Here is a 16,528-nt window from a genome sequence, read left to right as displayed (position 1 = left end):
CAGGGTAGGGAAAGTGGGCTGAGAGTACTGTGACTGCCCAGAGACTGCCCCTACTCCTGCTTGCAGCTTCTCTGTGTTCTACTTCACCACAGCCATCCTGAAACAGTCGCCTCATTCAGCTGGATACGCTGGCAATATAAAATAAAACCAAATCTGTCTTAATACTAAATTCTAATAATAATTAAAGTAATAATTTTTAAAAAATCATCTTCCATAAAGATATCTTCAGCATTCATGAGAATTTTGAGGTTTGCAAGCAAGGCATCCTGGAGCACCCAAAGGAATTGCTTCAGAGCAATTCTGCCAGCTACTTCTGTGCGGTGCAACGTCCCTAGAAGCTGTCGCTTACCTTGCAGCATCTCTTTACCGGTGTCATCCAAACCGCATCCTTTAGATTCAAACTGTGACAAAAGAACTATCTCAGAGCACTTAACAAACAACCCGTCAGTCTGTGATGAGAAGCATTTGGTAAAGCTGGAGTTGTATCTCAACACTGTGATCGCTGTCACCTGGTCAGGGACAGCACCTACTACACATTGCTTAGATACTTCATTATCACTACCCGTTTCTCCTGGATTGTGTAGTTTTCAATATCCAAATAAAGTGATGAACAACTCTGTATATGGAGGGATACACATCAGTGGAGAACTCTACGTGTAAGTTCCCAGTCTCAAACCAACATTTTTATTTTTATCTGCTTTGAAGAGCGGAATGTGTGGCTTTCCATGGGGAAAGAAGCTGTACCAAAAAGCATACAGTATTCACAGAGTGCTTTTCTTTTTTTTTTTTTTAATAAAATACTATCGTGTTCATGTCTATACAAATAATTATTACAGCTATTAAACAAAGTATTACATTTAACAATAGAAATCTCCAAACTCTGAACAAGATCATGGTCTGGGATATTTACACTTGAATGCAACATATTTGTAAAAAGATGTCAAAATAAACAGAACAAGATCTTATTTACAATTGGAAGATGATGTTCCTGTTCATTCATTATAGATTTCTACTGCAGAATTCCTTTTTTTCCATTACAAAATAGGAAGGACTTTCCATTGGGGCTGTATCCAAGTAATTTACAGCTGTATAAAACAAGCACAGCAGAAAACTCTGGACTGAATATAAATAATTTACATCACGGAGGGCAACAGCATCTTTGATTAATCTCCTGTGGCAAAATCCATATTTGCTTCCCTTCTCACTGCGAGCTCGGTTGTTTCGCACGTGTGATTGCCAAAACAGCAGCGCATATTGCAAACTTGGAACTGACTTGTAAAACTACGTTTAGTGAAGCAGAAAGAAATGCCTTTGTATTTTTTTTTTTTATAATTTATCTCATAAAAACTGGTAACAGCAAATAATAAATGGCTTCTGTGCAACAAAGCAGGGCTTGTTCACAGAGAGAAGATGGTTTCATATCGTTATGACCAAAACCCTCTGCTCTTTCACCAGTTCACAGAGCAGCTTGTTGTCAGTACAACTAGCGGGAAGAAAATGTTGATGCTTTCAGGTTTTAGATTTACTCTAAGGATTGCAGAGGCAGTAGGAGGTTGACACACACTCACACACAAACCTATGTCTGCACTAGCATGTGGCTGCTGCCAGCACTGGATCAGTGACAGCAAGAGAGGGGAAAAACAGTAGCAGATAACTTAGTTTAGATGATGATAAAGAATGGAGCTCCTTATACCACTTCATCACAAACCAACACAAATTTGACTGATTTCATATAAATAGATTAATTGCTAATCTGTCTTCCTATAATGTGTCATTATTAGAGTCATGAGCATGAAACTTATCTGGGGAACGGCAAAAGATCACAGCTCCTAGCACAACTGCCTACACTTGGTCATCCAGAAACAGATTACAGCATGAGTTTGTGACGAAGTCCTTGAGCCAAGACTGCACAAGTACATCTGAATAAGGAGAAGAGATACCAGGAGATGAGAAAATACCAAAATGACCCTCTGCAGTTGCCCTGCCACATGATTTGTTTTCTGCAATAGCACTACAGTCACCAACCACAGCAGCACCGGCCCAGCCTTAAAGTGCAGTAGGAAATCTGTGCAAAGTTCAGGAGGCTCTGCACCAGCACAGCCTATTTCTTTTTTCACAGACATGCTCTTCCACCTGGGTAGCAGCACAGTGACAGAAGCAGGGGACAGGAGCTAGAAAACACGATCCACTACGGCTCGGCCACCAGCTCAGATCACTTCAGTTCTCAGTTTCCTTAGCTGCTCTTGAGCCGGGTCCTTTCTCTCGATGAAAAGGTATCTAGATGTTAATACATTGCTATTTTATTGCCTGTTTTCAATGACTCTTGTCAGACTTGTTCTCCTATGCTTCTTAAGGGATTAGTCAAGGACTACACGGACGCACATGCAATCCAGCCCTACACCACTGGCTACTGTTTGCTGAAGTCATTTAGACCAAGCTGAAAGCCACAGAGAGATCCCACTTGTCAGCTGTGGGTCCCACCCTAGAGGTAGCTCTGAACCTTTCCCTTCTGCTACTTATTTTGCTAGATTTGGCAGTACTAGTATTTTTCCTTTCTTCAAAACAAAATATCCCCCACTTAGCCTAAGTAACCTTCAAAAAGGTATTATGGAAAAGAAAATGCCATTCTTGTGCTAACAAATCGCAATTAAAACCACAAAATCTTTTCCTTATGTATCTTGAAAAGCAAAGCAACTGTGAGTTACCAGCTAACTCTTAGGAGAAAAAGATAACAAATTGTTGGTGTCCCAGTTGTTTGCTGAAGAAAATGTATTTGCTTGTCAAATCGTTATTACAATAAACAAAACAATTATTTGATCTGCCAAATTTAAAGCAGCTCCTTGCTCAAACTCCCCCCACGCCCCAAGCATATATCGAGGTAAAGTGAACCTTCCTTAAAGTCCTGTCACCCTGATAAGACCCATATATATATAGATATAAGCCAAACACAAAGCTTCAATGGTAGGAGAAAGGACAAACAAAAGAAAGAGGAGAGAATAGTTTCCATTCAATGGCAAAGATGTTAGAATTGCTCCTCTTCCTGAGAGCAGAGCCTAAAGCCCTGGAAAAGGGCCAGCAGTTGGAAGCTGAAACACCAACCTGTCAGTGGCACAAACTGACCTACAAGAACCTGAGCTGTGGCCTGGCTAATGTGAAATGGCAAGGGTGATTAGTGTATGGTGAAAAGGAAAACTAAAACAACTGCACAATTAAAAATGAACAAAAATTACTTATTTCCTCTCTTTTAACGTGAAACATCCAGTCCATCCACTGTTCTTCCTAAAGGCATATGAGCACAAACACATGAGTAGCTGAAATCTGTAGCAAACCCACAAGCTGCTCTTAAACTAGGGGACTTAACCACATTCAGCATTCAAAGGCTATCTTGGACAGTCAATTAGACTAAAAAATTGCACAATAGAGCCAATTTTTATTTAATCATTGATCTAAAAGCCAGTCAGCACTGTAAGTAACAGAATTTGCACAAATGCATTTCTATGAAGCTCCTGCAGATAGGTCTGCCTACCTTTCTTTGCATAGCAGTCTTCCTGACCTCACACCAACACCAGAGCATCATTTAGCATCGCTTACAGCACATAGAAAGACTCACACTGGTACATGGTTGAACTTCAACAGAAAGTGCCATGTTGAAAGAGGGCAACAAAATCATATTTCCCCATCTTTCATCCCCCTGATCTAGTGGGATGTCCCTGCCCATGGCAGGGGGGTTGGAACTAGATGATCTTTAAGGTCCCTTCCAACCTTAACTATTCTACGATTCTATGATCTTGGTCTTGGCAGGTTTCATAAAAAGTCCCAGAAAGGATGACAAAGTGGTGTGATAATGCAGGGATCCCTGTCCCAGCAATGCAGGGTACAACCCTCTGGGAAAGACTGAGGGTAAATCACATGGTAATTGGTTTTGAGTCACATGCCACAGAACCATGCAGCTCCTGCAAAATCGCAATAGTCTTTATATCACTAAAATGCCTTTGTTGTGATTTCCTGCATTTCAGGTGTCCTGTGAACAAAGTAACTATTTTTGGTCACATTTGCCAAGAGAAAATGGGCACACAAGTTACTGCCTCTTAAGAAAATTATGTCCAATATTTAAAAAAAGACAAACAACTACCGTGAATACTCAGGATCACATTTAACCTCAGTATAACACCATTGAAATTAATAGTCAAATCACTATGAAGGAATAAATAAGTAGAATAGAATAGAATAGAATAGAATAGAATAGAATAGAATAGAATAGAATAGAATAGAATAGAATAGAATAGAATAGAATAGAATAGAATAGAACAGAACATGGAAGGGATGTACAATGATCATCTAGTCTGCCTGATCACTTGAGGGCTGACTAAGTTAAAGCATGCTATTAGAGGCATTGTCCAAATCCCTCTTAAACATCATCAGGCTTGGGGCATCGACCACTTCTCTAGGAAGCCCGTTCCAGGGTCTGACCACCCTCTCAGTAGAGAAATGCTTTCTGATGTCTGGTCTAAACCTTTCCTGGCACAGCTTTGAATCATTCCCATGTGTCCTGTCACTGGATACCAGGAAGAAGAGACCAGCACCTCCCTCTCCACATCTCCTCAGGAAGCTGCAGAGGTTGCCCCTCTCAGCTTTCTTTTCTCCAAACTAGACAAGCCCTGCAGGGCTGGGGACTGGTTGCCAGCCAGACCACCCCATTCACCATAACCCTTTGAGCTCTGCCCTTCAGCCAGTTCTTCACCCAGTGCACCATGAACCTGCTCATCCCACAGCTGGACAACTTGTCCAGAAGGATGCTGTGAGGTACGGTATCCTTACTTAAAATCCAGAAAACCTACATCCACTGCCTTCCCTTCATTCACTAGGTGAGTGGATCCACCTTATCATAGAAGGATATCAGACCAGTTGTACAAGACTCTCCCTTTGTGAACCCGTGATGACTGTGTCCGAGGATTGCGTTGTTATTCTAAATGCCTTTCAATAGTACTCAGTATGATCTTCTCCATAATTTTTCTAGGAACTGAGGTTAGACTAACAGTCCTTTAGTTCCCTGGTTTCTTTCCTCACACCCTTTTGTAGATCAGAAAAACACTGGCTAACTTCCAGTCATTAGGGACCTCTCCAGACTCCCAAGACCTCTGGTGGATGATTGAGAGGGGTCCTGCTGTAAAATCTGTGGGCTCCTTCAGTACTTTGGGATGAATCCCATCAGGCCTCATGGACTTGTGAACATTCAACTGATACAACTGGTCCACATAAGCTTACAAGCAGACTCCAGTTTTCAAAGACATCATGAAGTAGTGGAGTTTTCCCAGCAGGGGGAACTAACGTGGTACTATGTGAATGTCTGGAAGGATGAACAAGATTAATATATTTTACATAAAAGTCCTGGAAGCCAAGGCTTGATTTTTTTCACTGATGCGTCTTGAAAGCCAAATGCACTGCTGCACAATCAATGCCATTCAAAGACAGCAAAAATGGCTGGTTTGCTCCCCTCCTAGCATTATAGACAAATATGTAATGCACAACATAGCTGCTGATTCCATCTCCTGATCCTTATCATCCACAATACACAGAGCCACTCATTGTTATGGAACTCATTTCACCACCTGAGGCAACCCCTTCAGGATCTACTGTGTTAGGGAAATCAATCTGACCAGTGTCTCATTAGATAACACCCAGACCTGCAGTGCTCTTAGATGGAGTTGAGGACTGACTGTCACTTCAAACCTTCCTGCTCTGAACAGGCCAGTTGCTGCTGTTCGGTCGGTAACTGCACTTTGGAACCCCACATCACAGTCAAACAAAGCCTTGTTTTGAAGCGAAATAAATATTCAATATATTATTTTTAATAAACACAGAGAACCGATGCACCATTTTGTTTAGTGTCCTAAAATAAGCTCCAACTGAATTAAAAAGTGATTCCAAATTTGAATCAGAACCGTTTTATTAATACTTAACATCACAGGAGAACATCACACCCCAGGTCACAAGAGCAGAGATGTTGTCAGGACTGACTACAGACAGAGCCCAGTTCTTTTTTATGCTAATGCCTCTTTTCCTTTCCTGGATGAGTGTAAAAGGACTTAGCAAAAATGAGTCCTAAGCAGTCAAGCTCTGGAAAAATCTTTCAGGTCCCTCTTTGTGCATCCTGTTCCTGGAGATGGAGGAACATCTTCCTTTCCACTTTTCAAATAATAAAAATAAAATCCCATAGGAAATCCCAGGGAGCTGACTCTTCCCCAGTCCTCCCTGCTAGGAGAGGCACTGGGAAGAACCTATGACATATCCCAGAAGCAGCAAGCCGATGCGCTGGTGGGCAACACACAAGTGTGTCAAGATTAACCTGCCAAGGCAAGAAGCCTCAGAACAGTTTTTGCCACTCCAAGGCTGGTAAAGAGAGGATTCCATACAAGGCGACCTGAAGTTCCTATGTTATTTGAAGAATCAAACCCAGGATGGTATTTCCAAGCACATAAAAATAAAAGACAAAGTATTCCACTTTGTTTTAAGAAAAATCACACTGCAGAACCATTAAATAAATAAAACTTACCTAGTTCTTCCCTTTTCTTTAAAAGAAACGGGACTGAAATTTGTCAGGAGTACAGGAGACTCAGCCAGTGCACACACATTCACTCCATCTCTCATGCACATACAGACACATCCCCCTTCCTCGTGGTGCTCAAATCATGACATCTTCATGTTACACAGCGTTTCAGTCTTGACACATTCATGGTCCTCCTTCAGCCACAATCATATGGGTGTAGACAAAAGGTGCATTCAAGTGCAGAGTACCGATATCGACTCAGGGCCAATCCTGTCAGCAATGTAAGTGAAAACTGGGCCCACAGGGATTCCCACTCATTTCGCAGGACGCCAGAGGTTCAGTCCTCCTCCCATGTGCTGCCTGGTACAACAAAGGGCTGTCACTCACAGAAAACAGAAAGCTGGCGTTTGAGCATGGACCAAAGAAAAAGGGGGTGGGGGTGAGGGGGGATAGAGACATTAAGAAGGTGCTAAATAAGGTACAAAACCCACCCTGAGGTAACTTGCAGCATATGAACAACAAAATGGCAACAAATGCAACTGCCGTCTCTGCTGACTACACCAGAAGGAGTCGTGAGCTACATTAAAATGCTGACCGAGTTCAGCAGCAACCGAAGCCATTGTCAAAACAAACGCAAACAAAATTATTCTTAGAAACAGAAAGTCATGGGTTAAAGAAAACCAAATTTTCTAAACCAGTATTTTCAGTTGCTGACCACGGAAACATACAGTAATTTTTGACAGGTAAAGTCAGCCTTAAGTCAAGTGCATGTGACGAGCTTCAAACAGACAAAAGCTGCACAACCAATGTCTTTATCAATTAACACTGTGTTAACTCAGACTTGTCTTGTGTTGAGGCTGCTGAAGACATTTTACAATAGGAAAAGACAAACCCAAGCCACTTCAAGTTCATCTGTAGTTTCAGGCAAACACATCAGAAACAAAATGAAACCAGTAGCATTTGTTTCCTGTCTCCTCTATGGATTCTGTCACTCCTTTCTTTACATCTACATATTACTGAGGGTGGCCCTTCCCCTGGAACAATTGGACATCAAACCCGATTGTTGGAAAATCAACAACCAATGTTTGCACAGCTCTAAATGTTGCATCCTTACTGTTCATTAGTAAGTAAGCATTGCTATAGGCACTGGTGCTTTAGAGTTAGTGAGGTGGATGGAAATACAGTGTGTATGAAAAGTACCCATATACATACATTTAGGCAAATAAACAGTGATGCTATGAATGGTCTCTTCAGGGATGCCAGTAAGAGCCACTTTCTTCTTCTTAAATATATAAACAACACATCAGACTGGAAGTCAGTCTCTCAGTTCTCATACAGCTGAGCTGCAGTCGTGACCTAGAATATGGCTTATATTGTGGGCAGGGCGGTTTGAGGACTGCTTGGAAGAATCTGAAGCAGATGTGTTTGCAATGGAAAGCAAAGGCGACATTGCTGAACCATCTGGAGGAAGAGCGGTGGCTATTTCTGGAAACAAAGACGTCAAGTTGAAATTGGATAAGTGAGACGTGTTGGTCATGTGCATCGGCGGCATATCCGGAAGCAAAGGAAAACTTGGCTGAGCAAAACCAACAGGCCTGGGAGGAGATAAAATGGATCCAAATCGATTGTTTAAACTTCCACTACTGGGCTTCTCTGTGGTCGGGTTAGGAAACATTTGATTGGGAAAGTAAGGGAGAGAAATGTCATTGGAAAGGGTAGGATGGGCAGGAGAGTAAGGTGGATAGAAGGATGGCAACGTATTCTGAGGATCGACTGGGATTAATGCTGGTGTTCGAGTGGCACTAGGCTGAGTGACTGGTGGGATGAAAGAGGTATTGGCATTTATCGGTGGATTCATGCCACCCTCTGGAATAAAAGGGAATCCAAAATTCTGAGAGAGAGTATGTTGGTCAGGGGCTGCATTATCATTAGACACTTGAGGGCCATCAGACATAAATCGGACAATGCTTCCTCTTTTTTCTATCGCAGACTGCTGCCGCCCAAGGATCATACTGCCGCCGGCAGACAAGGGAAGATGGGGAAGACTAGGGTCAAAGACATTTCCATGTCTCTGATTTCCAGAACGATTCCTTTCAGGCTGACGTATTTTAGAACCTCCGTTATCTTGCAAAGGATGTCTCGACCGCTGAGTAACTGAAGAATTTGGCTGACGAACAGAAGGTTGCCCTTGCTCGCCATTTCCATGAGAAACTGCAGGGTGAGGGTGAGTTGGCCTCACACCTCCATGCATGTTGCTAGAAACAGGAGTATTCATGTGGCTCTTAGTTCCATGACTATCCGTCATCCTCATGGGATTGGACTTCTGCACAGAAATGTTTGGGCTTGTATTGCGACCCTGAATATCTCCTGAGGAAGAAGAACTTGAAAAAGGAATATTCAAAGAACTGCTCCTTGTGTTAATTGCACCAATAGACATATCACAGCTCTCCCTGCTCTGGCCGTCGCCATCTCTTCGGATGTGGATGCTTTCTCGTGCTGGGGGACAATTGTACTCAATTGTGGAGGAGGTACCACACTGTGTGTTCCTTTGATGTTCTGGGATTGATCTTTGGCTTCCACTAACTTGGTCTCCAAGGTGAGGGGCAAGTAAACTCTGCATAAAACTTTGGTGGCACGTGTTTTCATTTTCCCTTGATGGCAGGGTATTTCCCGTTGGAATACCATGAACTGGCTGGTAGGGCAATCTCTTCTGCCTCTCTATGGATGGCCCAGTATTTTGACCGATTCGAAAGGCTTGCGACTGCATGCCCCTGAGGGACGACACAGAATTACCAATCTCATTGTTTCTGGATGCCTGTACATCGAAATTACCCATTGGCTGTTGATTTGGTCCAGCTGGCTTAAACGTTTGACAATCAGAAAGCCGCTGCACATCTGAGCCAACTGTATGGTCAACAGCTAAGCGCCCCTGCATGTTATGAATGACCAACCCTTTATTTCTAGAAACATCAAGATAGCTTCTCATTTCAAGCTGGTCAGAGACTCTAGGGCCTTGAAGAGATATTCCTATTCTCTGTTCCGAATTAGAGGGCGTCTTCCCGATGAGCGCCTCAGCAGAATAGCTGGAAACTCTGTTTCTTTCTTGCCTATGAGGGGTGCAGGTCATCTCCGAAGGTCTGGTTACGATACTTGCCTGGGACACCATTTGCTGCTCTAAGCCCCTTGAGGTCATAAGTCTTTGCATCTGATTGTGCCCTGACACATGTTCGGAAGCTGAACCCTGCTGTCTGCTGCTAACATCTTGTTGCTGTTGATGCATAATATCCTGATTTATATGGCTCTGAGGGTGGCTATGATGGTTTCTGCTTGTTGCAGGATTTTCACAGTTCTTTTCAGGCTGGGAAGCTCCAAAGTGCTGCTGCATCTGCTGCTGCATTTGCTGGTGGTGAGGATGAGGCTGACCTTTTTGCCGTGCTTGATCACTCCCATGGTGTTTTTGTAGAGAAAGCTGTGTGGCTTGTGTTCCCTGGATGAGATTTCGTTTCTTTTGCATCTGCACCTCCTGCTGTATTGTTCGCTGTTGGTGGACACCGTGGGGTTGAGAGTGGACCGAGTTTTCCCCATGAGTGACATGGTGCTGCAGTTGATATAAGTGGTGCCTTTCCCTTAACTGACCAGCCTGTTGCTGCTTTAAGTACGGATGATTACTGTGAAGGTGGGATATGCCTTGAGCAGGAACATGTTGAATTGGCTGCAAATGCTGCCCTGCTTGGCCTTGCTGCTCTGAAATTGATGGTTGAGGAGCACACTGAACTTCATTTTGTCTCAGAGCTGGTGTTACAAAGTTGCTGTTTGAGGGGAATAACCTATTTAGACCATCCGCATGCCCTTGATTGCTCACCGATGCCACCGAATTGGACGAATTAGGAGGAATCTGGCTAACTAGCATCTGCGTTTGATCAGCAATACTCTCTGGCGTTCGGTTCATCAATGCCATCCCTTCAAGCCTGATGGGTGTTGTCTGGCACTGCTTTTGCCTCTTTGCCGTAGAAAGTAGAAGGTCGTCTTGAACAGCTCGCTTAGCGGAGTCCTTGCGACCTTCGTGATTTTGCTGCTTTAAGTGGGATTCCTGCAGCTGGGGCGCCTGCATGGTGCTTGCCCTAATAGCATTCAGTTGTTCCTGAGCATACTCACTCATCATAGCGGGTCCTGGAGACTGATTGATGTATGTGCTAGACGGAAGGGAGAGGCTCACAGTTGCAGGGATGCTTGCTGGCTCCGAAGACTGGGATAAACTTGAACAACTCACAAGGGGATGCACAATGCGACTCTGGTGTATTAGGTTATTCACACTTAAACTGGTTATGCTTGGTGACTGGGAAGCAGAAACCTGCAAAGAAGCATTTGACGTTTCTACGCTTCCTACAGGGCAGCTTGGCTTTTCAACCTGTCTGTCAACACCTGTCTGTACTGCATCTTGAGCACTGAATTTGCTTGCCCCCACTTCCAATGACCCTGCATTGTTTTCTTTCACTGGTTGAGGTTTAAAAGCCTGTTGCTCTCTCTTCAAAGATGCAGCCTCGGTTGACTTAGAGGTGGCATCCCTCATGTTAGCCTGTATCCCTCCTTCACCTTTCTCAAGGCTTTCCTGGTCAAAAATGGCTCTTGCAGCAAGAGCTACAATATCAGTTTGTTCTGAAAATGGGCAGCTGTTACATGTACTGGTTGAGGTGCTGCTAGTGACATCTTCTCTGGTGGTATCTGGCAGCATAGATGCGACTGAGAAGCCTCGACTACTGCCAGAGCTGGTTGACATCGGGGAGTCTGCCTGCCTGCTAGCGACAAGGGAGGCACTGACTACTTCTTGGTCAGAAACACAGGAGTGATGCTGGGAGAGAGTATCACTTTCTGTGCTCATTAGCAAGAGTTCCTGCTTCTCAGGCAAATCAACGTTTGGTTCTGCTGACTTAGAGTTTTCCATGGGAAAATTAATGTGCTCCCTCTGAACGGTAAATGAGGAGTTTTTTTCCACAGCTGTTCTTTCTTTTGTGAGATGAGACAGCATTCTGGTCAGACCCTGTCCTTCTAGCAAGTCTGCATCTTGAATTACCACTGAGGAATCCTGCGCAACATTGTAGGCCTCTGAAATCATCCCTGCCTTGGAAGTGTGACTGGCTGTGCTGCCCTGCGCTGCTGACGTCCCAGCAACCTGAGAATGTGTCACATGTGCTTCAGTACGAGAGGACGCTAAGGTGCTGGGGGGTTCGCAGGGCTTGGGAGACTCTGGCAAGGCAGAGCTGGTTGGTGGACGGTTCTGAGATCCGGGGGCCTGCTGGCGAGGAGCAGCGTCCTTGGCAGTTGGTGGGATGAGTGACAGCTGCTCCGACACCACAGATGCCAGTGGCGAGGAAGTGGGTGCCTCTGCTGAGCTTGGCTCAGGGACGGAGCAGGTTTTTGCTGCCTGTTCAGAGCTCGCAGTCTCTTTGGAATGACAGTTAGGAACACTGATGCCACTTGACGCTGACACACTGATCACCTGCGATGCTGTCGAAGCTTGTGATACTGCGGGAGCACTTTCGAGCAGCCCCTCGCTGTTTGAATGCTTTGCTACCGTTTCCATGGGAGCGCGGTCCACCACCTTCCCTGCATCTTTGCAAGGAGCTGTCGGACAGGACACATTGCTGTTGGCTGCTTGGTGTTTCTTTGTACTTGGCTTTTTGTTTGTCCTTTTTGATTTTGCACCGGATGGCAAGCCAGAAACCACTTTTTTGGGGGAAGCATTTATTGAATTAGACACACTGGTTAATATCGAAACCTCCACAGGTACTGAAGATGCCACAGAAGTTGGTAATGACACACAGTTGACTGTGGCAATCTGGTTATTGACACTTGCGGGATTGGTAGGGTGGCTGAGAGACAAGTGTAAGCAGCTCTGCCCAGCCATCTGTGATATGCTTTGATTGAGGTTAGCTAAAGCACCAAATGTATTGAGGGCAACATTGGTATTGGGATCTTCGCTGGTGGTGGGTTGAATAATTTGCATAGGGGCTTGATTCGAAGCTCCAGACGAAGACATCACAGGCTGCAATGCAAAAAGCTGCCCGTTCAATGAGATAGTTTGAGGATGCTGTTGATTGGACATTGTAACTGAAAACGTTTGCGTAGAGCTAGAAGATGGCAAAGAAGATGGTCTTGGTAATATATGGACAAGGTGTTTCCCTCCAAAAGTCTGTGGAAGAGGGGCATTTTGTACCGAGCTGCTAGAGTTCGCAATTGCAGTCGGCCCGTTCACAGGAACTCTTACAGAAGCAGAAGGCTGAGCAGAGAGGAGGGGAATAGGGTTCTGACTAGCAGCCTGTATAATTACAATTTGCTGACTAACATTTTGGCTAGGAACGTCCGCTCTCACGATCGGAGGGCATGGAGCGGGGTTTGGAGGCTGGAGGATTATGACGTTCTGGTTGGATGGTGCTCCTGTAACAGCTGACACGACTGGCTGAGCCATCTGAATCACCTGCATAGCTGAATTTAATGGAAGGATATTTCCCGCAGCCTGAGTTTTAACCTGTGCCTGGCTGATTAAGGGCTGCATAGGTAAGGGTGGGCACGAGGGCAAGGTAACTACAATCTGTTCAGTTGCCTGGCCATCCCCAGGCAGAGAAGTATTCAAACTGATACTTGTAGTCAAAGGCCTGCTGTGAGCAGAAGATACGGTACCAGCACCATTAACTGGCTCGTTTAGTAGTGCAGTCATTATACTGGATGGTGTTTGGCTTAGTGGCTGAACAGTATTTCCCGCTAGCTGCAAAGTTGTCCACGTGGTCTGTGTGTTTCCAGCCGAAGGCATCCGTGAAAGGCTACTCATGTTTTTCAAGTCTGAAGTACCAACACCTGAAGAGCCTGAAAAAGACCAGCAGTTCTCTAGGGGACTGGCAGGGAGAGTGCTTATGGTCATCACAGCCTTAACTCCTGCTGCAGAAGACACAGGCATTCCAGCACTACTGACTTGGTCTGTACTTTTAAGGACATTTACAGTGGAAAAACCTTCTGCAATGGACAGTCTCAAGGATGGTACACAAGCTGTGTCTGTGGTTGAAACAACACAGCCTTCCTGAACGTCACTCCTAGAACTGTCTGTATTTGAGCGAGTTGCAGTCACCTGTTGAACCTGGGAGGCTTCTGTGGAGACACTGGAAGGAAGGTTCATTCCCTGCAGAACTGTTTTCTTAGTTAATTTAGTGCTCTCCTCATCATTTTTACTTTTGGAGAGATTTTGATCATTTTGTGGTGCATTACTAGAACTCTGTAGTTCCTGTTCTGTTTCAGATCGAGACGTGCTCTGTGAGCTGGCAGTAGCAGCAACAAGCACACCTCGCTCATTCTCTGGGGCGGAAAGCTCAAGAACATTCCCTGCTGGGGCTGCTTGAGCAGATGCCAGTGGAGAAACTGTAGTTTGCGACCATGGCTTGTTTTCTGTGGGGTAAATACCAGAAATCGTCACAGGAGTCACTAGGTTGCAAGTTCTCTGGACTGGCACAACATTGGCTGTTTGCTTCTGTAAATTATGACCAACATTAAATGTTATTCCCTGGACAGATGCTCCTTGGTTATTTCCATTGGGTTGACTTCCATTTGAATAGACAATGATGTTCTTTTGAACTTGATCACTGGGAATGACAACTGAGACCTTTGCATTTTTGAGATTTCCCTTCCAGTGGATTGTAGGGTCATCATAGAGGCAAATATCATTTGCTTTCAGTAGTTCAATGTATCTCCCATTTTCCTTTTGCAGTTCCTCCAACTGTTTCCGGAGCTTTTTTATCTCTTCAGCTACAAAACAGCGAGAGCGTTCCATTAGATCAGCACCAGAGCAAATACGAGGTAATGGTACCACATGACTTGGAGAATAAATACTATGTAAGACTGAAATAAATTGTTAATAATGTATGCTCACTTCAACTGGTTAACATAACAGAAACACAGACTCTTATCCTAAAAAGCCTCTCTACTGAGTGGGAAAGTGAATGAACTTCACAGACTGTTCTGTTACTATCCTCACCTAACTAGGAAAATCATCGAGGTTTTTCAAACACATTGACAAGATAAAAATGAACTATTTAGAATTGCATTCTACATGTAGCAATAAAAATCACAAACCACAACATTAGCTCTGAGATTTTTTCTGTCACATCTCCATCACTGTATTTTTCACATCTGTTCAAAAAGATGATGCTTTATATTTTTATAAAATAGGCTGTTATCATTTTCACAGCTTTTGAAAGGAAAAAAACACTATAACTCTATGCATGAAGGAAACTCCATGTTTTCAGTAAAAAAAATCTAACTCTAAATTTTTTAAGAAATCGCTGTGGTAACTACAACAGAATAAAAAACCAGGATGGAACCTACTAGATGATGTCACATCACCTATAAGCTCTGTAACCACAAAGCAATTGCTTCATTATCTTGTAGCTACATGCAAGAACACACACTTGGGCATTCTGTTGGTTTCTTTTCTCGAGATATTCTAAGGAGCTGAATTTTTCTTGGATGTGCATAATGCCTTGGGATTCCCAAGTTTGTCAGTCCAGGTCCTGTTGCTAGTCAGTACTAGCAGACACAGTGAGAGACAGAAATTCTAGAGCCTCCAGCAGCATCTGTACTTACCCTGCTCATTGTTCCCTCCATTTAGCAGAAGTTCATCATTCTGTCTTTTCATTTCTGTTATATACTTAAAGGCCTGATCCAGGATCATGTTCTTGCTCTTTAGAAGAAAACATATAAAATTAGGAGAAAGGGCTATCATTGGTAGACCCATTAATGATGGGACTACACTTGCTCCAAGCCTTTTCATTTTACAAATGTGCTACCCCGAATGATTCTCTGAATACTGGGGGGGCGAGGGAGGGGGAGGAGATGTGGGGTTTTTTTTTCCTCGTTTTACATTTTTTTTTCCAGATGAACTACAGGTTTAATGAATGACACTGACCCTAAAATGCTGTGATTTTTTTACAGAATAACATTTTCAATGCTGGAGCTGACATTTTCCGATGACCGAAGCTAGATACTGAGGCCACAGAACCCAAACAGCAAGCATCATGCTTGCTGAGCAGCCTAATATTTTTCCTCACTAATAAACATATATGTCACAGGAAATTTCCAGGGTACTGCCTTGTAAATATTTTATTAGGAAAGATATAAACATGGAACAATTATCCAGGGAGGTGTATGCATAATTTGAAATGAATATACTGTAGAAAATGGGAAGAGAAAATATGCTACCACCCCTCCGCCATCTTCCTTTTATGAAACTATGTTCATTCTGTCTGCAAAACCTCTTGTTCACTTTTTAATTTCTTTCTCATTCTGCAGTTTGGTAGAACAGCCTCTGCTGTAGATGGCTCTGTCTTGAAAAATACATTTCTGTGCATCAGCCTCAAACCATCTCTCTTGCTTCATCTTTCATAATGACAACGTCTTAATTTATTATTACTACTTAATTTTCTGAATTGCTTTCATCTCACTAAATGTAACATGACAAAAATAAGCATGCATGCAATTCTATTTAAATCTTAGGGCATTAAGTGAACAGCAGTAAAGAGCAGAGAAGGGACTGGAGAATTGACTTGAAAAAAGACCTTGCTTAACCCATAGCTTTCACCACTCAAGCATCACACAGACTACATTAAATGGCACCAGTAGAAAATGGCTTTGACAAACAGGAGTTGCACCACGTAAAAAGGAAAGGGTTAACTGTTACCCATCTCCTCAATGCAACAGAGCAGGCAGTAGGTGAGAAGATTTTTACCTTCAATTGTCAACAACACTCATGCACCCTGAATGAGATCTTTGGGAGGCCGTGAATCAAACACACCGGCAGACATCAACAAGCTGAACAAATCACTATGGGCAAATTAGTCTAGCTTACGCTTGCTCAGAAATACTGCATGTACGAATTGAGGAGATCAGTCACATGTCCAACTCGCACAGTTTCCTTCCTTCAGCAGTCATGAGCAACAC

The 16,528-nt window shown here is 43.7% G+C and overlaps 1 protein-coding gene across 6 annotated transcripts in view; it reads right to left on the bottom strand.

The window, feature by feature from the left end:
* USF3 (upstream transcription factor family member 3) overlaps positions 1 to 16,528 on the bottom strand; it is a 36,132-nt gene continuing 19,604 nt past the window's right edge. For 4 of the 6 annotated variants that reach the window (XM_069866568.1, XM_069866587.1, XM_069866596.1 and 1 more), the window contains 2 exons: positions 15,176 to 15,272; positions 5,930 to 14,338 (listed from right to left, as the gene is read on the bottom strand). In XM_069866568.1, coding sequence (XP_069722669.1) covers positions 7,878 to 14,338; positions 15,176 to 15,272 — 6,558 coding nt within the window. In that variant the 3' untranslated portion in view covers positions 5,930 to 7,877. Of the gene's footprint in view, positions 129 to 5,929; positions 14,339 to 15,175; positions 15,273 to 16,528 lie in introns of those variants that run through there. The other 2 variants (XR_011338265.1, XR_011338264.1) reach the window with 2 other exon arrangements.

This window comes from Phaenicophaeus curvirostris, chromosome 1 (genome assembly GCF_032191515.1).
Source record: "Phaenicophaeus curvirostris isolate KB17595 chromosome 1, BPBGC_Pcur_1.0, whole genome shotgun sequence".
Lineage (NCBI taxonomy): Eukaryota > Metazoa > Chordata > Aves > Cuculiformes > Cuculidae > Phaenicophaeus > Phaenicophaeus curvirostris.
The sequence above is the reverse complement of the archived record's forward strand: the minus strand, read 5'-3'. Positions and strand labels throughout refer to the sequence as shown.